The sequence below is a fragment of the Carassius gibelio genome, chromosome B19 (assembly GCF_023724105.1).
Source record: "Carassius gibelio isolate Cgi1373 ecotype wild population from Czech Republic chromosome B19, carGib1.2-hapl.c, whole genome shotgun sequence".
Classification (NCBI taxonomy): domain Eukaryota; kingdom Metazoa; phylum Chordata; class Actinopteri; order Cypriniformes; family Cyprinidae; genus Carassius; species Carassius gibelio.
Window position 1 is genome coordinate 12,944,126 of NC_068414.1, and position 25,166 is coordinate 12,969,291.

At 38.7% G+C, this 25,166-nt stretch overlaps 2 protein-coding genes across 3 annotated transcripts in view; both read left to right on the plus strand.

The window, feature by feature from the left end:
• The window catches only part of pabpc1b (poly A binding protein, cytoplasmic 1 b), a 38,835-nt gene extending 28,873 nt beyond the window's left edge, over positions 1 to 9,962 (plus strand). Inside the window, exon 15 of the mRNA XM_052585275.1 lies at positions 9,842 to 9,962. The gene's annotated coding sequence lies outside the window, so the exon portion shown is untranslated. The remainder of the gene's footprint in view (positions 1 to 9,841) is intronic.
• The window catches only part of rnf19a (ring finger protein 19A, RBR E3 ubiquitin protein ligase), a 34,232-nt gene extending 9,429 nt beyond the window's left edge, over positions 1 to 24,803 (plus strand). Inside the window, exons 2-10 of one of the 2 annotated variants that reach the window (XM_052585271.1) lie at positions 9,842 to 10,691; positions 15,726 to 15,934; positions 17,274 to 17,418; positions 17,584 to 17,746; positions 19,072 to 19,186; positions 19,836 to 19,997; positions 20,764 to 20,977; positions 22,071 to 22,214; positions 22,466 to 24,803. In XM_052585271.1, the coding sequence (XP_052441231.1) occupies positions 9,842 to 10,691; positions 15,726 to 15,934; positions 17,274 to 17,418; positions 17,584 to 17,746; positions 19,072 to 19,186; positions 19,836 to 19,997; positions 20,764 to 20,977; positions 22,071 to 22,214; positions 22,466 to 23,183 (2,720 nt within the window). In that variant the 3' untranslated portion in view covers positions 23,184 to 24,803. The remainder of the gene's footprint in view (positions 1 to 9,841; positions 10,692 to 15,725; positions 15,935 to 17,273; positions 17,419 to 17,583; positions 17,747 to 19,071; positions 19,187 to 19,835; positions 19,998 to 20,763; positions 20,978 to 22,070; positions 22,215 to 22,465) is intronic. The other variant, XM_052585272.1, reaches the window with a different exon arrangement.
• Positions 24,804 to 25,166: the final 363 nt, after the last annotated feature.

A 25,166-nucleotide genomic window follows, 5' to 3' on the forward strand; every position in this document is an offset into this window, starting at 1 on the left:
GATCAATGGCAACACCATACAAGGTGAAATGTGGAGAGTGATCAGGAAGTAGCATGGCAGGCTTTTAGGAGTAGAGCGAATGTACGCTGTCATTGTGAGGAAGTCTGTCCTCAGTGAAGAATGCTCCAGGAAATTGCTTTAATAAGCTCATTACAGAAATCCCACTGCATTCTGTACACATGCCGCCTTCTCCTGAGCAGCACGCAGGATGTGTGTGTGTGTGACCTGAAGCAGCTTGGGACAGTAGCAAGCGCTCTCCTGCTAGCATAATCAGCAATTGTGCTGATGAAGAAAAGCCTATTTGGTCTCTTGGTGAACACACAAACACACAGCAGATGATCACGGCCTCAAAAAATGCCTAGCTGCTGACATCATTTCCTCCCGGCCCTCAGCTGACTGAAAAAGAGGGCGGAAGGGAGAAAAATGGGGGGGGGGGGGGGAGGGTGGAATCCGTTCTACTGTGCTGGCGTGTCTGCCCTGCCTGTTGCTCGGACCGCTCTTTCTTATCTGCATTGGGAAGAGGGAAACTTCTCAGCAACATAACTGGTTTACATTGTTCCTTTCCTTGGAGTCAGACGTTACTGTTGTGGCCGTATAAATCTCAAGATGTCTCGCTCATGTGAGCTGCTCTTTATGATGCTGGCTGCTGTTTTATATGAGCTAAATGGCTTCCATATGGGAGAAATGGAGTTGTAAATTTGAATGGTGCATTCAACAGGAAACTGGTTTCATGGAATACACATTTTATTCAGGGTTTTTATTTTATTTTTTTGTCAAGTTTCTTGCTTTGTATTGGATTTGTCCATGAATATTTTCTATTCTTATTAGTTGTCCAAAATGAAAAACTATGCCCCATGGTCTAGTGAATGATCTTTAAAAGCCCTTTTTTGGTCACTGCTTCAGCTGCTTCAGCAACTGAAAATATTTGACAGAAACAGCATTTTTGAAGAGAAGATTATTATTAATTAAAAAAAAAAACAGAGCCTTCTCAGCCGCTCCAGCAACGGACTCAACCCGGAAAACTATCGGCATGGATTTTAGCTGATAACAGATTGTTCCAGCAATCAACTAACGGTGCTGATTAATTGACAAAACCGATATATCGGTCAACCTCTAGTTTGGAGGCCTAAAACCATTGGCCAAAACAATGTTTTATGTTTAATTTGTGCTTTTCTGCTGGTGTTTTGACCATGTCAAAACTGTGACTGCATGGGTTAATTTAACACAACCTAAAGAGCACACCAAGTTAAGTTACCCATTTTAAGTATTTTTTGGCTTTAAGCTAAATGGAAAAAATGTATTTTGGTCTTAGCTCTGGTTTTTAAAAAAATGTAATGCGTCACTAGTTTGCTTGGTGCAATAGTTATTATTATTACTATTCATTTTTTTTTTTTTTTTACTAATATCTTGTTCCATCATCCCCCTCTTTTTGGTCTGTTTGTTTTTATAAAGTCAGTGAACATGTTGTACGTCAGCTACCCGTTAGCAATCAGCTTTTTACGAGGGGAATAAACAGATTCTGAGTAGTTAAAGATTGTTGTGATAGGGAAACACTGTTCAGAAAATGTTTTTCCCTTGCCCCAGCTTGTCAGGATGGATTGTTTGTCTGTTGTCTCCTGGGCACAGTGTGTGTGTTTGTTTGCTATAAAAGCATTTACACCCAGTAAATGAAATACTGTGAAGATGTAATTAACTCTTTCAGTGTTTAGATGAACTCCCCAAGACCCCTTTGGTAAAAAAAAAAAAAACCCTTCACTTTAGCATTACTAGTTATGTTTTGCTCTAACAGGTATGAGTAGAAATTCTCTTCATAAAGGCACCCAGATTGAAATCTTAAAAGCTACTGCCCATGTTGTCTTTTGCTATACCCGTATTTAATTAGGATAATTACATGGAAATATGCTTTACTGTGGTTGTGCACTCACTAATATGTCAGTTTTTATTCCTTGAAGTAGTTTAATGATTAAACGTTTTAGAAAAGAACCAGATCTATAAAAGAAAACATATGTTTACAGTTGTTGCAGCCTTGAGGGAAATCAAGCATGAGAAACTGTCCTTGATGATCTAGAAGAATTTGAGTAATGTTCATATGGTGTGTCTAAACAGCATACCACACTGGTTAGGCGAGGCAGGAGTGTTGTGTGGGAATGTGTTTAACAGCGTCAGTCGTTTGCATTGAAGCTTTCAAATCAGTTTCATTCCGTGCTCTTTTTCTCATTGCCAGCTCAACCAGCAAATGTTGATTAAAATGAGCTAGAGCTGTTTGCACATACCAGTCAGTGTTATCAGGACTAGACTAAACCCATCCAGCAGAACAGTGCATATGTTATCTGTACTTAAGTTCTGTGTTGTGTTTTGAATACGATGAAGCCCAAATGATAGTAATGCGGCTGTTGATAAGATCTTATCTTTCTTGAGTGTTATCAGCTTGCCGTGGCTTTTTGCCTCAAGGGCACATACGTGTCCTTATGTGCGTTTTGACAAGTGACCAGAGTGAAATTGGATGTATATCAAGTGCACACAGGAAATCAGTATTGAATACATGTTAAATGTATGTTAGGCCAAATATGTTTATATAAGTTTAATTATTCAAAGTGTTCCTGCTCTTCCTTCAGTTGTTGTTTGGGAACATGCTGGAACAATCTGTCTCAGTTTCCTTGTATTACATAAACACACATGTGGAGTTCTTGGCATCTTATGTTAATAATAATCCCTTAAACTTGCTTAGGTCTACTAGCTGGATTCATCTGAAACAATCAAGGTTTAAGTCACCAGACCTGCACCAATGGCATGCACCAGTGTTTATTAGACTAGTAAATCGAGATGTAACTATTGGAGGTTGACCGATTTATCGGTTTTGCTGATTAATCGGCACCGATAGTTGATTGCTGGAACAATTAGGTTATTGGCAAAATTCCATGCCGATAGTTGTCCGGGTTGCGACCATTGCTGGAGCAGCTGAGTAAGGCTCTGTTTTCATTATACAGTGCGAGAGCGGCTCTAGTGGTTGAAATCACTGACAGCATGTGCTGTGTGTTTAGACACGTGATGCTGCACGCTGAACAGCGCAAGAAACTTCACCAGATTCAAATGCAGCTGACAGAAAATCCTGCCACGACTCAGAGCGCCATTCACATAGTTTTCCTTTAAATTAAGTTATACTATATATTAAATTACATTTTTTAAACACTGAACTTCGAACATATCTATCCCTCATTGTTCATTCTTGATGTAAACTTGTGTCCGTTTGGTGAATAAATAAAACATTTAAGAGCGCTGATCGAGTTGAACGTGATGCGTCTGGAGTGTGTGAGATACTGGTGAGTTCTCCTAGATTCAGCACTGCCCTTTTTATTTTGATTAGATCATCATTTAAGTGTTTAAGAATAGAAGCAGTTAAAGTCTGAGAGTATCCATTGTGATGGTATAATTGTAGGGACCTATGATTTCCGAGATGCGGAAAACGCGGATGTAATCGCGGAATCCATTCATAAAAATGGAATTCACAGTTTAACGTGGAATTTCACAGAATTTGTCAAATGTTGAATGAATTAATCAAAAGTACGTCATTACACTTAAATCAAATCACGACATGGACTAGTATCAAAACGCATCAAAATAAAAGTCCGTCTTGATCTTTCAGTAGAATGTACATAGCCTACTACTAAAATTAAACTAACATTATTTTTTAAGGAGTAACCTTAAAAATGTTCTTCCTTGTTTTATTTTTAATATAGTAAATCCCATTTGTTTGCAAAAAAAAAAAAGTTATTAAAAAATAAATGAAATTAATGTTTAATGCATTGATTTGATAACCAGAAAAACACAACACAGAATTTGAGGCAAAAAAATTAAGGCTTCTTTAAGAAAAATAAAAAAAGTAAATTACCGCAATTCCTCAAATAAAAGCCGGGGCCTTTTACCTGAACTGCAGAAGGTAACAGGCTTTTATTTGAAACAGGCTTTTATTAGAGGCAGGCCTTTATTTCTTATTCCATCTGTTTGATAAGTCATTGTTTAAAAGCAATAGCGTTCCAGTGGACAGAGATCATAACATTAGCACAGAACCAGTTCAGAATCAATCACCAAAAGGATCAGTTTGGTTCAGACGCTCGTGTGTGTCGGTTTGCTTCATGCTGAATCACGCATGCGCAGTATCATCAGCTCCTCGGTTCTTGAATCGGATGCGTCCGACAGAACCGGTTCTCAGTTTACTTTACTGGTGATCCGAAAACTAGAAAACGAGAAACACTCCGGCAGTAGGCATGTACGTTCGTTATCTGGCTCTGCTGCACAATTTTTCCTTTATTTAAGACTGGCCTTTATTTGTCCGTGTTGACCACGCCACCGGCCACTATAAGAGGTCCGGCATTTATTTGACTACCGGTTTTTATTTGAGGAATTACGGAAATTGTTTTATGTGTTCAAATAATTAGACCTGCTAAAACGCAGAATTTGGTAACAAAAATAAATAAATATGGTGAGAAAAAAATGTAACATTAATAGGGCCATAAACGTGTAATTTTTTTGTTCAACTTTTATTAAAATGATGTGAAAATGTATAAGTTTCATGGTTTTAATAAGACTTGCTTTTTGATCAATAAACTTTAGTTTAACTATTTAAAAGGAGTGGACAAAAAATATCGGAATACAGAAAAATGAAAACAGAAATAATGGAATTTGGAAAAAAATAAAACCAATTTCATAGGGCCCTATTAGAGTGTGGTAATTTCAACATTTATTATTATTACTACCACTACTAGTATGGTTCAGTATGTTTTTTATTTTTTAAATAAAGCACTATTTTAGTTTTTGTTCAGTATCCATTTTAAAAACTCTTAGTTAATTCGTCTGTATCGGCCACTGTTGTCCCAACCTAGCTATCGGTATCGGCAAAATCGGTCGACCTCTAGTTAGCGATTACCGGTTTGACGATAAATCCTGATAAAATTTCCCACTGTTAGTATTAGTTTCATATTTTAAATTGTCATTTAAACCATATTAGATTCACCGCGATTTGAACAACTCACAATAAATAAATACTGTCCAGCATAAAGCACAGTTTTCAGTAACAGTTTTGAGTGAAAACAGGGTGGAAAAGCTGGGAGTTTTTAAAAGCGTGCTAAGGGAATTATATAAAGGTAATAAGGGAATTGTCAGTTAACAACAGCTCCGTATAGTAACAGTTGCTCTATGTGAAATCACGCACCTGATGGTATTTACAGTTGATTAGAGAACCGGCTTTAATGACGAGATGTGTATTAATTACCGGCTGATATTTAATGTACATCCCTATATTATTGCTCTTTTCCTTAAAAATGCTATAGGCTATGTGTTGACTGTGAAACACAGTAGAGTTTAATTATATGCATTTATGGTGTAACTACTACATATTCGTGTCAATCCAAGTTCATATTTACCACAAACAGTCAGTGCTTGCAGCACAGCAAAAATAGACACACCGCTCTTAAAGGCACAGCTGGTCCGCAACCGTGTGTGTAGTGTGAATGCTTTAAAGAACTTTAAGAACAAAGTTATCAATGATTGTAAAGTCAAGTGAAACTCATTTGACTAATTGTCTGCTTCCTTCAAACACATGAGCAAATGCTGTCTTTTGAATGGACAGTGTGAAAAACCCCAGCTGGAAAGTGTGTGTGTGTGTGTGTGTGTGTTTGCACAAGGAGGTTAAAGTATTTCTGGTATGGCTTAGAGGCAGCAGAGAGTAAAGACAGAGAAACATCTAATGCAAATTGCCAGTCATTAACTAAATGTCCTGTTATTCCTGTGGCTTCTCATGTGACAGACTGCAGCGTTTTTGGGAAGCTCAGATGATTCATACCGTGTCTCTTCCTCATTCTGTTGAGACTAACACTTTTTATTGTGCAGCATGTGATAAGATCACACCTATTCTCAAGCAGAAACACTTTCTGTGCTTACAGAAGTATCTTGCTGCACCCACACTGTGGTACGTTTAACCCACAGACATTCATTTAGATCTGAAACTAAATTGTTTTCTTCTGAAACGAGAGCTGTGGGCCGCCTCTCTGGGGTTTGTGAAAGGCCTGCAGGCAGGGTGAGGAAACGTGTCTATGAATGACGAGAAGATCCTCATTCTCTCGCCTGTCCCATTTGGTTCTGCCGTCTCAAGTTTCTGACCATTACTGTTTCTCTGGCTTTCACGTGCATGCAGTAGTTTCATCTGTACTGAGTGTCAGTGATGTCACATCCTGTTCAAAAGTGGTTCTGCAGTATTTTTGTAATCATTACCGTGAACTTGCCGTTTTCAGTCTTCCGTCAACGTTTCCACTGAGTCAGGGCTTCTCAAAACTCATCTTGGCAGTGTTTAAACTCGCTGCTCGCATGAAATTCACGATCAGAACACTGAAAATGTGCAATTGCTTTAAGCATGCACTAGTATTTCTATACATTGTATTACTATTTCTGTCTATTAATTAATATTTGCTTTGCTATAAGATTAGGATTGGGGTTTAATTTAGGGTTAGTTGTGTGTTATGCATAGTTGCATCATTGCTATATTAATTAACGTCCAACAAGGACACTGTAAAATAGTGTTATCCAGAATATTGTAACCCATTTATTTATTGTAAAGCAAAGTTAAAGACTTATTTAAAACCAGTTAGTAATTCCCCTAACCCATATGGGGTTGATGCACATGCAACATGTTTCTGTTTCATTTGAGGTTTGAAAGAAAGTCATGATGAATTGTGGTTCAGTGAATCAGGTTGAGTAACCTTTCTTATTTAGTGAATGATTCAATATTAGGGCTGCTCGATCATGGAGGACAAATGAAATGTATTTGATACAGCAATGAAATTTGAATTTCAAGTAGATTTAGAGCTGGAAAAAATGATGTCATCCAAATAAGCATGTCTGTTTTTATTTCTGGGAAAAGACTACAAACTACTCAGTGCAGAACCAATCATTTACTGAAGTGACATTCGGTCAAACTATTTCTGTCATTTACTTGCCCTCTTGTCGTTACAAACTGTTACAAAACTACAAAATATATATCATTTGTGCCAGAGGAGAAGAAAATCTGTTTTCAAATGACATGATGGTGAGTAAATGACCATTTATTTCAATTACAAATTTTCTTTATCTTGATCTATGTGAGGGCTGAACGATATGGAAAAAATGTCATATCTCGATTTTTATGCCAGATATCTCTATCAATACAATACGATATGACTACGTTTTCTTTTGCTAAGCACGACCTGCACAACACGTCACTCTGGTTTACATCATCTTTTCTGAATCCAAAATACTTCCAAATTATGGAAGATGATTTATGTTTTGGCACCAAATCATATTCTGCACTGCCACCGGCCGCATTATCTCCCGCACTCATTTTCTTTCTTTCTAATTTATCCGCTGTCTCTGTACAGTGTGCATAGACTTTGGAACGGGGGGGGGGGGGGGGCTGGAGGAGCGGCCGATGATGAATTTAGCCAGAGACAGGCGCGCTCAGAGCTGTCATATATCACAACTTTTCAGTGTTATCAACCACATACTGTTTATTTTAGGTTTCAAAAATATAAATTCACATAAGTACTAAAAAACAATACACTTAGAGTTTGTAAAATACACACTGATGTCTATGGAAGAGGTAATAATAATCCTTTCCATTATAATTCGACACGTTCTATTCATATCAGATACACATTGTGTGAGTTACTTCAATGTTTACTCTATTCTATTCCCAGTTCACCAGCCACTTACTTATAAGTATTTCGGGAGAAGTGGATGAATTCACGTGTTGTAAACATAGAGGTTGTAAATCCAACAGATCCAATTCTCTGAACTGCGTCTGCGGCACAAACTAACACGGCGGCGCCCATCGCGCATACAGCTCAACTAACGTGATCGTTATAAAGGTGTTTAAACAACAATATACTTCCACTTGCATGTATTTGACAATCGGAATATCAGATATTTCATGCCATAACTAACACATCTGTGAATATTCTGAATAAAAAAGTAAAAATTATATAAAAGCAGATCATCATTCATTCAGCGCCGTTTCTGCTGCGGTGTGTCACATGACAAGCCATGGAAACACAGACCCCCCTCTCACAATATAGTTCACACGTCCCTGGTAGTGTATGCACGCTGGCTTTAGCGGTGCAGTCAAGGGCACTCGTAAAACTGATGTTTGTTGTGACTGCCAGAGTTGTATGCAGGGCGAGCGCGGAGAGGGGAAATCTATATCGTTGCTTTTTCCGATAGTAATATCTTGAAAGTTCATATCTAGATATAGATACGATAACAAAATATCGTTGAGCCCTAATCTCTGTAATGACTTCCGATGCAGGATACAATAAACAATATACACTTCTACAATAACACCTACAGGGCAGGGTAAACGGATGATGGGGAAAATGAAGCAGTAAAATACAACAACGGTGTAATTAAAAGGATAAATGCACTACAGGTTTACCAGAAAATTGCCAAAAATAAAAGCTTAATTATAAATTAAGATGTAAAATGTTGGTATTATAATTTTAAAATACCATTTTTTGTTTTTACAGTCTAATATAATTATTTTTATTGGGGTGGAACGGTTCGTGGGAAAAAACGTACCGTATGGTTCTTTACACACAGTTCGGCACACGCTGGGTCCACAGTTCAACTTAAAACTGACAAAGCATCTGTAATATGGTTTGCTATAAATAATTCGTAAAACAATCTGAAGCACGCAAACCTGTGCCTCAGAACGCGTGCAAATATTAAGCTCTCTCTGAAATATTGTTTGAATTGACAAATACACAAAAGTTGTGAAAATGTCCGTCTTAAGTATCCTAAAGAAGACATAGCCGGCTGAACGTACTTGTGTCTTAGGGTGACGGCACTTTATTATTAATCAAACAGCAACAACAAAGAAATCACTCACTGCTCTTGACTGAATAGAAAAGATTCATCGTGAATTTATACAGTAAAATATGCAATGCTGTTTTACATTTGATTACTTTATTTAATTTATGTACCTAAAAACTAATGTTAGACTTACCTAAAAAAAAACATCAACTTGAAAATCACTGTTAATTTGATTTGTATCTTTATACTATTATATTTATTTGTGCTGTTGTTTGTAGTTAGATTATTCTTATGTTCTTAATTTTTATTTGACAGTATAGGTTTTCCCTAAACAGCACATACCTAATCGTACTAAAACCGTGACTCTAAAAAGCATAAGTTTAACCATTCTACCCATAATTATATTTTTATTAAGAAATTTTGTATTTTCAGATTTTGTTTTTTGCTATGCAAATACAATTCAAAATACCCAGTCATTCTAGAGTTATTAATTCTTTCCAAATGAATCTGGTGAACATTTCTGCATCTTTTTATGAATAATCGTTTATGAAATTACTTTATGAAAAATAGTTGCATCCAAAATAAGTTTTTGTGAACATTTTATATATGTATATTTATTATGTATAGGAAAATACAAACACATACAGTATATATTTTGAAAGATTTACATTTATAAATTTTTTTATTCATGCTTATGTATATGTATGTATATATGTATGTGTGTGTGTGTATATATATATATATATATATATAAGAAAAATTTTGTTTGTATTTATATATATACTTAATATACACAGTATACACTTATATTATGTAGAAATAAACTTATTTTGAATGCGACTAATCGTTTGACAGCACTTTTTTTTATATATAGTAATGCATATCTGATGCCACTCACTAGTTGATACAGATATTTTTTTAATGGCACATCGTTGCATCTGAAATCAAAAATTGTAATTATCTGTTTTCCACTGTCTCATTCAGTCCTGTCTCTGTTTCTTCACAGATCAGGTCGAGATCCAGCCTGGTGACTCCAAACAGACCCGTGTGTCCCAGCTTGAGCTGCCTGAATCAAGGGAGCAGATCGCAGAGAGTTCACCGCCATGTCTTAACACCTCACGCTCCCCTCTGAAAACCCTGTCCCCCCTTCCCTCTCTCTCCCCTCCCTCCCCCTCCTCCTCCTCTTCCTCATCCCCCCCTGTCCTCCCTGTAGAAGCTCCCCAGTCCTCTGGAAACCACAGTGCCTCCTCTGGAGAGATGAGTCTGCAGCAGCAGCAGGGGTCCGAGCGGGACCTTCCCTCCGCTGCCTCATCCGTCAGTCTGCCCTCTGTACGGAAGACACCTAAAAAGCGGCGCATCTCACTGCGCTCTCTGTTCCGCCGGCGCTGCGGCGATCCCAAATCCCGCAAGTCACGTGCACTGGCCGCCGGATTGGATGGCATCGCCAGTGTGGAGAGCGTTCACTCTGAAATGTGCCAGCAGCAGGATCCCGCCTCGGCGCTGTCTGCACCTGGTGTGGCCTCCACCTCCTCTTCCTCGTCCTCATCCTCAGCCTCCACCTCTGAACTGCTGGAGTGTCCGCTGTGCCTGCTGCGCCACACCAGAGACCGCTTCCCTGACATCATGACATGCCACCACCGCTCCTGTGCCGACTGCCTCCGACAGTATCTGCGCATCGAGATCTCTGAGAGCAGGGTCAACATCAGCTGCCCAGAGTGCTCAGAGCGCTACAACCCCCACGACATCCGCATGATCCTCAACGACCGTGTGCTCATGGAGAAATATGAGGAGTTCATGCTGCGCCGCTGGCTGGTGGCCGACCCGGACTGCCGCTGGTGCCCTGCTCCAGACTGCGGGTAAGGGCACTTTATTACACTTTTATTTGAGATTTCTCTATATATGTACAACTGTTTAAATGTTTGGAGTTAAGAATTAAGAAAATGTTTATGGAAGTTTTTAGTGAAAATAAATTTTAAAAACCTAATACAATTCGTTCAGTTTGTCTTGCCATGAAAACAGCCACAGAAGCTGGCATGGCGTTAAAACAAACAAACATGAAAGCAGTCTCTTATGCTGCATTCATTTGAACACAGACGCAGTAAAAACAGCAATATTGTTCAATTATTACAATTCAAATTGTTTTCTATTTTAATATATTTTGAAATTGGATTCATTTATTTGATGCAAAGCTGAATTTTCAGCATTACTTCAGTCCTCAGTGTCACATGATCCTTCAGAAATCATTCTGATGTGATGATTGGCTGCTCAATAAAATTTTCTGGTTCTCAATGTTGGAAATGGTTGTGAATTTTAAGTTTTTTCGGAAACCATTTATTTTTAAGGATGCTTTAAAAAAAAAGGTAAAAAGAAAAGCACTTGTTTGAAATATAAATCTTTTGTAACATGTCTAATTTTTTTTTAAAGAAAAAATCTATTTCTATAAAACTTTGAGGCATGCACTATAAATAGTTTTTTTTATCATTAAGATTTATGCTAGTTTTAATTAGTAAATTCATATATATAATGTATATGTGTATACATGTATACATATACATTCCTGTTTAGGTATTTTAAAATAAATATTTATTAAATTTTTAGTTTATTATATTAGTACATCAAATAAACTAAACAAAAATGAGAAACCTTTTCATGGCAACTAGCTGAAAAAAGTGTGTGTATATATATAAATATATTGGAATGGTATAATTTATTTCAGGTAATGTTTAATTTATTTTAAGTGATACATTTTCATTGTATTATGATGATATAGCATCTGTGTACTGTACACCCTCTCTTTGTGGTATTCTTTATATCGTCGATAGAGCACAATGCTGACGTCCTGTTGCTGTAGCATAGCTATAGCATGCTAGGTGTTGGGATTTCCATGACACAGTTTTTCCCTGGTTGGGTCTGAATGGCTGCTCTGGTTTTAACTGCATGGCTGTGATGTTGCCACAGCTGCTTTGTGTTGCCACAGCTGCTGTGTCTGCTTGTGTGCGTATTTGCTTATTTGTGGCCTGTTTGTTTTGGCACGTCAGTCTTAGAAGAAGTAGAGGTCATTTTGTCTTAACGTGAGCATTTATAAACAGCCTCTTACCTAAATTGACTTTAGTCATCTCGGCTAGTATATTTACCTGCACAGCTATGGCGTAGTCGAGCTACAGTAAACCTGGTAGATAATTGAAATAGAAAATCCAACTTAAGTGTGTAACAATTTTTAAAAAAATAAAAAAATAATAGTTTCTGCCCATTTAAAATTTAATTTTACGTGCATTTACACTACTGTTCAAAAGTTTGGGGAAGGTAAGATTTGTACAAATGTTTTTGAAAGAAGTTTGGCTGCATATTTTAATACTGTAGAAACAGAAATATTGGGAAATATATTGCAATTGAAATGAACGGCTTTCTACTTAAATATTAAAATGTAATTTGTTAATAAATAAATGTACATATAATCAGCTCAGTGGTCAAACTCATGGATTCGAATGGCGATCTATTCACAGAGGAGTGAGTTCTGTGATCCTACAAACGTGACCAGTCACATAATGTGTCCCTTTATATTTAATTTTATTTACAAAATGTATTTATATTGTGTAAAAGGCATTTAAAAAACACTAATGTTAATTTAAGCATATTTCATAATATAAAATCCTAGTCATTATTTGATTTAAATCTCCTGTTTTAAAAAAACACACTATATTTGTATATAATTATACACAATAGTTATGTAGCCTATATATCTTTTTATAATACACATTTTCGAACTATATTTCATACTGCCATAATAAAGACCCATTTCGAATGTTTGCATGGTTTTTTTCTCTTTCTGCTCCGTCGCAGTGAGCAGTTACATATGAATACATATTACACCGAATACAACAGTTAATGTACCTTACGGTGTTCGAGAGCGCTCAAAAAGGGTTTAAGGACTGCATTTTGAATCAATTTCTTCTCGTAAACTCAGAGATGTGGATTCGGACTGCAGTTCAATTACCACACGACCTTGGTGTTAGTCAAAAACAGTAGGTCATTCAGCCAGGGATTTTTACGGGGGTGACGAGAGAAAAACACTGACATCCTGGATTCGGACGGAAATTAAATCACGGACTAACTCTCTGTAAATGGTGAAAATCACTTACGTCCCCCTGAGAAGCAATTACCATCCAAATAAGGCTTAATATAAATTTTTCCTTACGGTCATCTTTGATTTATTGCCTTTTCATTCTTTCTTTTAAAACCTTCAAACCTTACTGGCCCCAACATTTTGAATGCTAGTGTAAAAGTACTTATTGAATGGGTTGCCGAAGGGATAAATATTTAATTATAAAGCATGCTCCAGAGAGTCCTGACTTGTAACTTAATTATAATTGCAGTTATTGGTCAGGGATTCAGCTTTTCTCTTGTTGAACTCTTCTTTGCTTGCCTCAGCCTCTAAGCCAGATATGTTTTGGATGTCATCAGAAGTTAGCACAAGCCAAAGGCACAGTATTGTGTTGTGATCAGCACTTTTGGAGGCCTGACACTGGTGACACTGTCACTCTGAATAGAGTCTTTTATTATCAGGCCAGTGGAGAGCTGGCAGCAGATCTTGTCATGCTACGCACTCATCTCTGCACCCAGCTGTGCCCTGCGTTTCAATGAGAACATGACCTTTTGAGCTGCCTGTTTTCTCTGGCCTTCTTTGGTTATTGTGTGCACTTGTTTATTTTTTTAGTAGGTGCTATTACACCTGTCACTGGATGTGTGTGCATAACATGGAGCTTTCCCCACATACATAGAGAAGTTAGGTACTTTTTGTTAGGTACTTTTTAAACTCGTGTCTAAACTTCAGTGTAGGAAACTAGTCTAAATGTCATGGCCCGTTTGGTTGCAGTTATATATGTTGAGGTATGCATTGAAGGGTGATGAGAGAGATATTTTTGGAAATTGATAAATTGCTCCACATATCAAGAATATATTTGTTTGCAAGCTTAAATCTGTGAAACATGGTTTTGTATTGTCCTGGAAGTCCTTGTGCTTGAGGGCCAATCATCAGACTATTTACAAGCTGTTTACAATAATTAACAACCGTTTTCCACATTGATAATGTTTCTTGAGCAAATCGGCATTTTAGACTGATTTCTAAAGGATCATGTGACTGCATCACATGAATAAATGACTTTAAATAAATGCACATAGAAAACCACCCTTTTAAATTTTTACATTTTGAATTTTACTGTATTTTTACATTACATTTTACATTTATTCATTTAGCAGATGCTTTTATCCAAAGCGACTTACAGATGAAGACAGTGAAAGCAATCAAAAACAACAAAAAGAGCAATGATATATAAGTGCTATAACAACAAGTCTCAGTTAGGTTAACACAGTACACCTAGCATGGGATTTTAACTAATATAATAAATAAAAAGAAAACAGAATAAAAAAAAAAAAGAATAGAGCAAGCTAGTTAGAGGTCTTTATACACACACACACACACACACACACATATATATACAATTGCATAATAAATGAAAAGAAAATAGAATACAAAAAGATTAGAAAGGTAATTATTATTATTTTTGATCAAATAAATGTAGCCTCGGTGAGCATAAGAGAGTTCTTTTAAAAAGGTATTTTAAAACACCTTAATGGCCACTTTTAAAAAAAAGTTTCACCGTCACAGAAAAAAGTCACATCTTAAATCACATTTTTAACTGTATTTTATCAAATAAATTCATGAACATAAACTTTCAAAAAATATATAAAGGAGACGATGTGCAGACTGTGAATATTCCCATTTCTCTTTTCTGATATAGCCATTTTTCCCCTCAGCTTGGAAACATATAGATAGATAAAGTAAAGTGAAAATGAAGTAGACTTCACCATCTCCAAGAGAAGAGACGCTGGAGCGTGCTCCTGGTTAATGTGAACCGCAGGCAGAGAGTTGTTGCAGGGTTGGCTGTTTGAAGACCAATATGCAGTGTTTAAACAGAGGAAAAGCTTTGTTCCATGTTTTATGCTGTGTGGCACATGCAAGGCTTTCTGTGTGCTGTGGTGGAGTAGTCTTGTTTGACTTGTTCTGGTGCTGTCACTATCCTAATTTTGACATCACTATCTTTTGTTAGGGTTCATTGTAGATCAGACGGGGGCGTCTCATGTCTCCAGCATTGTGTTTACTCCTACACTCTCAGAGCCGTGTAGAAATATGGGCAAGGCCAATAACAAAGACCATTTTGTTTGTGGAAACAGATGCAGTGGAGGCTTTTCTCTGATGGAAAGAAAACCAACAGTTGAGCAGATCTGGTTTGCACCATAGCGTTAGCTTCTTTTGTGTCAAATTATATATTGTGTAATTATGACAGTCCACATGCAGTCTTTTAATGTGTTTTAATGAGCCTGGAACAACTGATTGATCCTGTAAAGCGCGTTCAGGATCTTTTCACAGCTTTTAGTTTTTTTTCACATGATAATGAGTGTCAAAGGCTCTTATGTAACTTGTCTAGCACTCACATCACTTAGCGAAGTGATCCTGTCGCTCTCTCAAAACTGTCCATCCGCATGTTGTGACTTTTCAACAACCATTAGCTCTGCAGACAAGCACAGCTTCCAGCGCCATTTAATAGGTCCTCATTAATAATGATCGGGTCACAAGGGCCAGTGCCTGCTGTAATTGATGATGCCTTCAGTTCAGATTAGCAGGGCTATTCATCTAGATTGACCATCATGACCTGCAGCTGTTCTGGATAATGTGGTCATTGATCATACTCTGATTTTGGAGATTCGAACAAACGTGAAGTATTCTTTAGCTGTGCTAGAAGTGTAATAGAAGTTTTCTTCTTGTTTGATGACATGTATGAGCCAATGCATCGTGTAGAGTTGAGAAAGTGTTTGTCTGTTTGATTTGACAGGTATGCAGTCATTGCCTTTGGCTGTGCCAGCTGTCCAAAGATCACGTGTGGTCGTGAGGGCTGTGGGACTGAGTTCTGTTACCACTGTAAACAGCTGTGGCACCCAAATCAGACGTGTGACGCGGCCCGCCAGCAGAGAGCTCAGAGTCTCCGGCTGAGACCCTTCAGATCCTCATCCCTCAGCTACAGCCAGGAGAGCGGCGCTGCTGGTGAGTCCAAACACACACACACACACACACGAACCGTTAAATCCCATGCACTCTGCTGCAGAGAGTTTCTCAACTACACCGTAAAAAAAGTGTCATTATCAAAATTAAAAACCACTGCTTTTGAAATCAAACCAAATGAATGAGTGGTGGGCAATATTAGAAAAATATAACTACCTTTTTTTTTTTTCGCAAGAATTGCAATGTTATCACTGTTCTTTTTCATGTTAGTTTTTAAGGCTATTTTTACTTTTACTGAGCAGTAAAATCTAATAGTCCCTACAACTAATATAATAGGGCTGTGCAAAAAATCGAATGCGATTTTCATGCACATCTAATCGGTAAAGACGCTCCCTTATTTAGAAGTATCATGTTCAGATCAGGGTTGCCAGGTTTCACAACAAATCCTGCCCTGTTGCTTCTCAAAACTAGTCCAAAACTAATCGCGATTCCAGGAGGTTCCCAGATAAAAAAAATTGCTTCCCGGGGTTAAAATATGTTTTGTTTTTGGCAGGGTTGCCTTGGTAAAATTCGCATTTTAGGGATTAAATATCTTGTTATTTGTAGTGGGGTTGCTTCAAGCCGCGGCCATGAAAAACAATCGCAGACTTGGCAACACGGGTTCAGGTGGAGCAGCAGTTACTACACAAGAGCCGTAGTCCACTGACAACTAACACAAAATCGATTTCAGTGGTGTTTCTTTGTCAATTTTGAAAGCGATTTTGTGTTAGTTGTCGGTAGAGTACGGCTCTGTGTAGTAACTGCCGCTCCACCTGAACCAGTGTTGCCAAGTCTGCGGTTGTTTTTCATGTCCGCGGGTCGAAGCGACAATACCAATAACATGATATTTAGCCCCTAAAATGAGAATTTTACCAAGGCAACCCTGCCAAAAACTTAAATTTTAACCCCGTAAAGCAATTTTTTATCGGGGAACCTCCTGGAAACACGATTGGGCTAGTTTTGGACTAGTTTTGAGAAGCAACTGGGCAGGATTTGTTGTGAAAACCTGGCAACCCTGATCTGAACACACTTGCTGGGGATATACTTCTAATTACAGGAGCGTCTTTACTGATGAGATGTGCATGAAAATCGCATTCGTTTTCGTTTTCAGATTACAAATACTATAGAAAATTGAATAAAGTAATCAAATGCAGAATACAACGAGTTTTATTAAAGCTACAGACATTAGGTGATTTTCCTCTTGTTTGTTTCTAAATCAAATGCTCTCTAATCAAATGACACACTGTGGTTTGTACCAAATCTTCAGCCTTATATGAAAACGTCCTATATCTTGTAAATGTCAACCAGCAGTGGTTTTAACCGCTCTGTGTGTCTCTCTAAGCTGATGACATAAAGCCATGTCCCCGCTGTGCGGCCTACATCATCAAGATGAACGATGGGAGCTGTAATCACATGACCTGCGCTGTGTGCGGCTGCGAGTTCTGCTGGCTGTGTATGAAGGAGATCTCTGACCTGCACTACTTGAGGTCAGTGTCCTGAACACCACTGCTGAGTGCAATCAGACTTCAGTCTAAATTTAACTGCGTTATTGACGGTTGGCCTGAGAACAGATGAAGGCCAAAGCTGCAGTCATCAGAATGATTTTTGTGCCAAGGTTACATTTCTGTGTAATCTCTCTGTTCCTGACACAGTCCTTCAGGATGCACGTTCTGGGGTAAGAAGCCTTGGAGCAGGAAGAAGAAAATCCTGTGGCAGTTGGGCACTCTTGTGGGCGCTCCGGTCGGCATTGCACTGATTGCTGGCATAGCCGTACCTGCAATGATCATTGGGATTCCTGTGTATGTGGGCAGAAAGGTGGGTGGCTAAACTAAACACTGTGGAGAATGAGGAGTAAGGCTTTAACTTATTTTTCAAACCCAGTCTTTTGAACTGAATGCAATACATTTTTCAGACAGTCATATTTGGTATACCTGCACCAGCTCCATAGTAATGATGAGAATCAGCTTGGTGCAGAGATTTTATTTAACGACTGAGAGAAGCTGTGATTGTGGAAAAAGAGGACTGAGATCTAGAAATTTTCTCTGTTGATTTGGAGGATGCTAAACTCATAAAAAGCTAACAGTTCATTTTTAATCTAAAGACTTAAAAATATTCTTTTCAATAACCATAACAGGAACCATTTTTTAAACTCTTTCTACTTAAGTTTTCATAGGCCACGTTTCCACTGTATTTGACTCATTCAAAAGGACTATAAAATAATGATTTTGTTTTTTACATAGTTATATATTAATAATGATTTATTCTATTATACTGTGAAATAATCGGTTTAAAAATCATTTTGCATGTTGTCTGTGGGTACGAAGCCTGCATATATTTTAATAACTTTCATGAATGCTACTGATTCTGATAATAGTGCATAATCTTAGTCATCAGTTATCATTAGAAAGTCATTACAGTACTGTATTATCAGCCTTAACTTGGATTGAACTCACTGGCTCATAGCGTGGGCTAAATTGAAGGAAATTAGTTTGACAGTTGATTTCTGTAATTTGGGAGGATTTCCTGTGACTGCTTCTGTTGTGAACCAGTTTCTCCAAATGCCTTTGTCATGACTACAAGATAATAAGGGCGTTTGTTTCATCGGACTAGAAGAACGCTGCTTATTATACACACTATTAGAAACTAGTGTTAAAATCAGTTAGACAAGCGCTATTCTTACATCAGTATTAATAGATTTAAAGATTTAAATGTCCAGCAAATAGCATTGATGTAGTATATAATTTGTGTATTACATTAAGGATTTGGTTTTGGGCGAGTTAATTTGCAGCCTGTCTCTGAACCAGATTAATCCACTGCAAACTGGGTCACTTGTACAATGATTAATAGCTCTTCAGATATGTGCTGTTCAGTCTGAATTTCATTATGCAGGGATTTCCATAACGTCTGTTTATCTGACCTGAATCCTAACCGAGCGCTGCATTGTGAAATATGAAAGCCTACATATCTTATTGCGCACTTATCAGCCTTGTTTGATCTTCAAGAGACTCTTGATCATCGAGTGGGAAATTATGCTAGCATTATGAGTAACCAAAGCGTGACTTAATCTAGAATAATGAGCAAGGTGATGATAATGAGAGGGATGCGTTTATTCACTCAGTCTTTGAATCCATCTGCTTCAGATTCATAATCGTTATGAGGGGAAAGACACGTCCAAGCACAAGAGGAACCTGGTCATAGCCGGCGGGGTGACGTTATCCGTGATCGTGTCTCCGGTGGTTGCTGCCGTCACTGTTGGTAAGCAGACTTCTGTCTAATGATTCACCATATGATTTGAATTGCAGTTTGATGAAATAATTTGTTTGTTCTAAACCCATAAACCTATATTAAATGTCGGCAATTAATCACTATATGATTTGAATTGCAGTTTGTTTTAAGAAATAATTTGTTTCTTCTAAACCCATAAACCTATATTAAATATCGGCAATTAATTTAGTCCAAACTAACTTTTTAATTAGGCTTATACACGACACATTAAACTTGCCTAAAAATATAAAGGTAAAGACTGTTTAATCAACTTTTTTTTTTACTTTTTTTTTTTTGCATTTTATTTAATATTTAACAGATTTTAAATAATTTGACAATGGATAATTTTTTTTTTTTTTTTGAATAAACCTTTTTTAGATGACAAAGATGACAAATTTTTCACAAATAAATGTATATTTTATAAAAATATAATTAAGAAGGAAGTAAACTCTGTAAAATGTCAAGTTTGTGCACAATGGGAATCATAATTTTCAAATAAAGCCAGGGTAACACTTATTTTACATACAGCACACAGAGAAAATGACAAGAATATGACCGTGGAAATGCCAGTTTGATTGATGGTCTCATCTGGTTTGGAGGTTGCAGTTTTGTGTAAGTGTTATGTTGTGTGTCTGTGCAGGTATTGGAGTGCCCATCATGTTGGCGTACGTCTACGGTGTGGTGCCCATCTCTCTGTGCCGCAGCGGTGGTTGTGGGGTGTCTGCAGGGAATGGTAAAGGTGTGCGCATCGAGTTCGATGACGAGAACGAAATGAACGTGGGCACAGGAGCTGCTGTGACTGGTGAGTGCAAACACCTTAGTGTCACAGGCTGAGAAGACAAACTGTGTTTAAAGCATTCAGAATCTGTCCTCCTCTCATTCACAGTCTCTGTCTTGGCTGTCTTTCCCGAAGAGTTGTTTATTCCACGTCCACGTTTAATTCAAATGTGTGAAGTGCATTTTAGTTTAAAGCAGCGTGTGCTAGAATGTGTTAATTTTACTGGTCCCCCCCAAACAGACTTGCATTGAAGCTGAGGCATATCTAGAGACAGAATTAATTATTCTCCAGACACAACTCCTGAAACCCAAGGATCAAGTAGCTTTGTTTCTCAAACTCCAAATAATTCCCGTGGAGCTCATGTAACTCTAGGAACAAGTAGCTTTTGTTCTGATGTACAGAGTAAGCCTGAGGCAAAAGGTTTGAAACATTATCGTGCTATGTGTAAGAGAAATTCAGTGTTACTTTTCCCAGATTAACATGTCTGGCTAAATGGTTTAAATTTGAATCCTCAAGAAGTATGTGTAGCCAATCAGTTGAGTTCGTTTAAACTTGAATTAAAAAAATCATTAATATGCTGTATGTAGTAATTTTTTGTTCTTTTAATTTCTTAAATCAAATTTTTTATGTTAACACTTTGTTTAACATCAAAAATGCTAATAATACAATTTGTATATCTCTAATCAGGCTTGTAGTGCAAATCTCAAAATCAAACACTGAAACAGTACTACTCATTGTACACTGTACTCCAGAATACTGCTCTAATGACCCTTTTCTATTCTCCTATCAGACACCACTTCGGTAGCAGAGACCAGGCATAACCCCAGCATCGGCGAGGGCAGTGTGGGGGGTCTGACGGGCAGCCTGAGTGCTAGCGGGAGCCACATGGAGCGTATCGGAGCAATGAGAGACAACCTGAGTGAGAACGCCAGCACTATGGCCCTCGCCGGGGCCAGCATCACTGGCAGCTTGTCAGGAAGTGCCATGGTCAACTGCTTTAACAGGTCAGTGACAGCGTCTGCCTGTCATTTTGTGCACCGTTATTGACCACAACAAGAGTTTAATACTTCTAACAAATAGGTTTTTGCTCAAAACTAACCAAAATTAAAAAATAATTTAGATTTTCTGCACAGGAGAGACTTGGTATTGTTTCAAAACAAGGGAAACATATCGGTATCGGACAAATTGATTATAAAAATATCGGCATATCGGCAAAATCTAATATTGTGCATCCCTATGTATTTTTAAATCTAAGTGTGATGTGACTATGTGGACAAATGCAAAACATCTACCAGAATCTCAAAAGAACGATAAACATTTTAATTTGAGGAAATGGCTTTCAAATTTGTGTTTCTGGGACCCCCAACACTGCAGATGTTGAACGTGTCCTCTCACACGCCCTTTTCAGGTCTTGGACTCTCTACTAATGGGCTGATGACCTGAATCAGGTGTGTTCGAATAAAGAAACTCGCAAAAAGTAAAAGAAACAGAGCTTAGAAATACTGGTCAAAGCAACAGAATTTTTTTATAACATGCAAGAAATATTTGGATCAGTTACCAGTCTGCACAGGGGTCATATAACGATGTAAAAAATGACATTAGTTTGTGTTTTTGGAGTAAATCAATTTGTTTACATGGTTTAAGGTTGAAAAAAATCTTATTATTTTCCACAGACTGTACGTTATTGTTTCTCCTTTACGCCCTGCCTTTCTGAAATGCATCGATTTTTACAAAGCTCGTCGGTCTGAAAATCGAGGTGTGCTCTAATTGGCCAGCTATTCGGTGCATTGTGATTGGCCGAATACCTCAAGCGTGTGATGTAAATGCCGCTTACCATATTTGGAAACGGTCTCTATGACATGGCAACAATACTACAGCGAGAATATAAGTTATGCCTCCTTTGCATAAACATTTAGATGGCGTTATGCAAACTCTTCCCACACAGTGCAGCTATGTAAACATGTGGGGGCCTGTTTAGGAAGGTGTTGACGAGTTTGGGTTTGAGATTTATATACTGTGTAGACATACTCCAAAGACAAAGGAAGACTTGAAATCGCATCACGTGACTCTGTTAAATGTGCTGTTTATCTCTCTCAGGTTGGAGGTTCAAGCTGATGTTCAAAAGGAGCGCTGCAGTCTGAGCGGGGAGTCCGGCACCGTCAGTCTGGGGACAATCAGTGACAACGCTAGCACCAAAGCCATGGCTGGGTCCATTCTCAACGCCTACCTGCCTCTGGACAGGTCTGTGTTCATATGTGACCCTGCACCACAAAACCAGTCATAAGGGTCGATATTTATACATCATCTGGAACCTTACTTAACATCCTAATGATTTTTGGCATAAAAGAAAAATCGATCATTTTGAACCAAACAAATATCCCAGTGCCACTTATGACTGGTTTTGTGCTCCAGGGTCACGTATATCCAAAAGAACATGAGGTGGCTCAGTAATGGCGCTTGAGCGGTCATTAACCGCAGATGTTGTTGTGCAGCAGGGACGGGAACAGTATGGAGGTGCAGGTGGATGTGGAGTCCAAGCGAGGGAAGCTCAGGCACTACAGCGGCAGCAGCAGTATGGACGACGGCAGCAGCGGAGGACACGGGGCCGGCGTGTGCCCCTCCGGGTGTCCCCACGAGGGCAAGTGCGTTACCTCTCGCTGGACCAAGGAGCCGTCCTCCACCTCCTCCTCCTCCTCTGGCAAGAAGAGCAAAGGCAAGCTGCGCAAAAAGAGCGGCGGAACCAAGATCAACGAGGCGCGTGAAGACATGGACGCCCATCTGCTGGAGCGCCGCAGCACCAACTCCAGCGAGTTAGACTCGCCCTCTCTGAGCGGCAGCCTGCCGTCTGTGGCCGACTCTCACTCTAGCCACTTCTCAGAGTTCAGCTGCTCCGACCTGGACGCCTGCAGACCGCCCTGCTACGAGTCTCACGTCCGACATCCCAACACGGGCGGAGCGGTCAGCCCGCTTCCAGAGGTGGAGAACGACCGGCTGGAGAACTGTCCTGCTTCTGGGACCCTCCCTCAAGCAGCGGTTGCCCCTCTAACCCCTGACGGGGCGGCAGAGCGCCCGCTATGCTACATTGCAGAGGAGAATGTGAGTTTAATACGCACGGCTGATGCGGGCCAGAGCTCGTCTAAAGAACGCAATAACAACCTTCCTCAGCCGACTAGCCCTGTGCGTAACGCCTGCGTTCAGACAGAGATCTAACCTTTATTACCAAGGACTGCACACTGATTTGAAGATTTAAAGCTTGTTTCATGGAGGTTGGTCGTTTTTGTTTTTTTTTTACGTTCGAGAAGGAAGGGCAGGATGCACCTCAAAGTTTCAGAAAGCTCGCTGTGACCAAAGGTTTGACCGACAGTCGGTCAGCGCTTACAGTTGGATTCAGAAAGGCAACAAAAGAATGTAAGAGAGCAAGTGATGCACAGAGACTGACGATGTAGCTGTCAATCACACACGCCTCAGATGAAGAACCTCACCAGCTCCTGTTTCACCCCAAAATTAAAAGGAAAGAGAAATATCATTCCTTGCATACTGGAGATGAAGCCTCTGTTTTGGATGAGTTTGATCGGTGACATTTTCATGTGAATTAAAGGGATAGTGCACCCAAAAAATCGACAGTATGCTTTAAATGGATATATATTTTTTCGAATAATACAGTCATTTGAATTGGGCGGGAAATGTGCTTAGTTTTCATGAAAATGTCACAAACCTTATCTTTTCTACAAGTAGGCTTAATTTTCTTTAAATATAATTTCTTACTCCAACATTTTGGGCTGAAATATGACCAGGATGTGTTTTTGACAGAGCGCATGCGACTGACCCGTGGATTGCGGAGCACCTTCACTACACATGTACACACACATACTCTCAGTTAGCCCACATATAGCTTTAGCTAGAGGAGTCTGCGACTGTTCAGAGGCACGGGGAAGTCTGGAGGGGTCGAGATGAGCTCATGAGGGACCAGGCAAAAGTAGATTCGGTTTAAGTTTCTTGGGCTTCTTTCCATTTTTTTCATCTGGTATTTTCCATTTTTGGGAAAAGTTGATGTGTTGAAGCCACGGCTTCAGTGAAGAGCTGGATGAAGCCGTGTCGCACCCCCTGCTGGTAGGACGGGGAACTTCACCAAACACACTCATGAGAGGAAGCCTGTTAAAAAAAAAACAAGCCAAGTGGATGCAATGGGTTTATATGTATGAATCAGAAAGATCTGCACCCTGTTAAAAACTCAAAAATTCAGCTTCTTTCCTTATAAAGGCTATGATGGTAATCACATTCAGGTTGTTTCAACTGATTAAGTGATTTTAGTTATTTTTTTTTATTGTATCTGTATTGACTCATGGTGCCTTTTGGATCATAGATGAACCACATTCGTTTTCCGGTTTGTGTCTTATGAGTTCAAATGTATTGGACGAGGCTGCGTTGAATGTTAGCGAGGCGGCGTAGCATCGTCCCTGGGACTACACATGGGACGGCCTACCAAAGACAGCACTCAGGCTCACTGACGACGACTCCTGCACACTTCAGCACACTTCGACACAGACGCCTCCTCGGACTCGTGTCTGCACTGTTCATCGGCTTCATTTCTGTTGCTCTTTCTCGCTGGGACTGATCCAATGCCACAAGCTGCTTTGTTTTTCTTCTTTCGGTTTCTTTTGTTGTTGTTTTTTCTTCTGTTTTGAGCCTGCCCATATCTGTACGAATATTATTTCAGAGGCCAGGGCCGATTGATTTCTAACTTGTTCAAAACCGCTTGTTATTTGTATATTTGCTTTATAATATGCGTGTAAATGCATATCGAAGTGAAAATAAAAACAGGAATCCAGATGTGTGGTCTGTGTGTAACTGACAGCTGTTGAGATGCCAGATGTTATGGCAGTGTGTGTAGGTGAAAGAATAGAATTTAATATATACAATTGGGGTGTGAAATATTAGAAGAAGAGATTGAGTGAAAATTTGAATAAAAAAAAATGAATATTATTTGTCACAAAGCCCTAAGAAATGCTGTGAAATAATTGTTGCATTTTGTTAGCCATTGCAACTGCTAAAATAAAACCTTAATATAGTATTACTGAATTTTAGTAATATAAGAAATTTAATACCACTATAAAGTTTGGGGTCAGTATTTATTTTTTTCAGCAAAGATGCATTAAATAATCAAAGGTTACAGTCGAGACATTTGTTACAAAA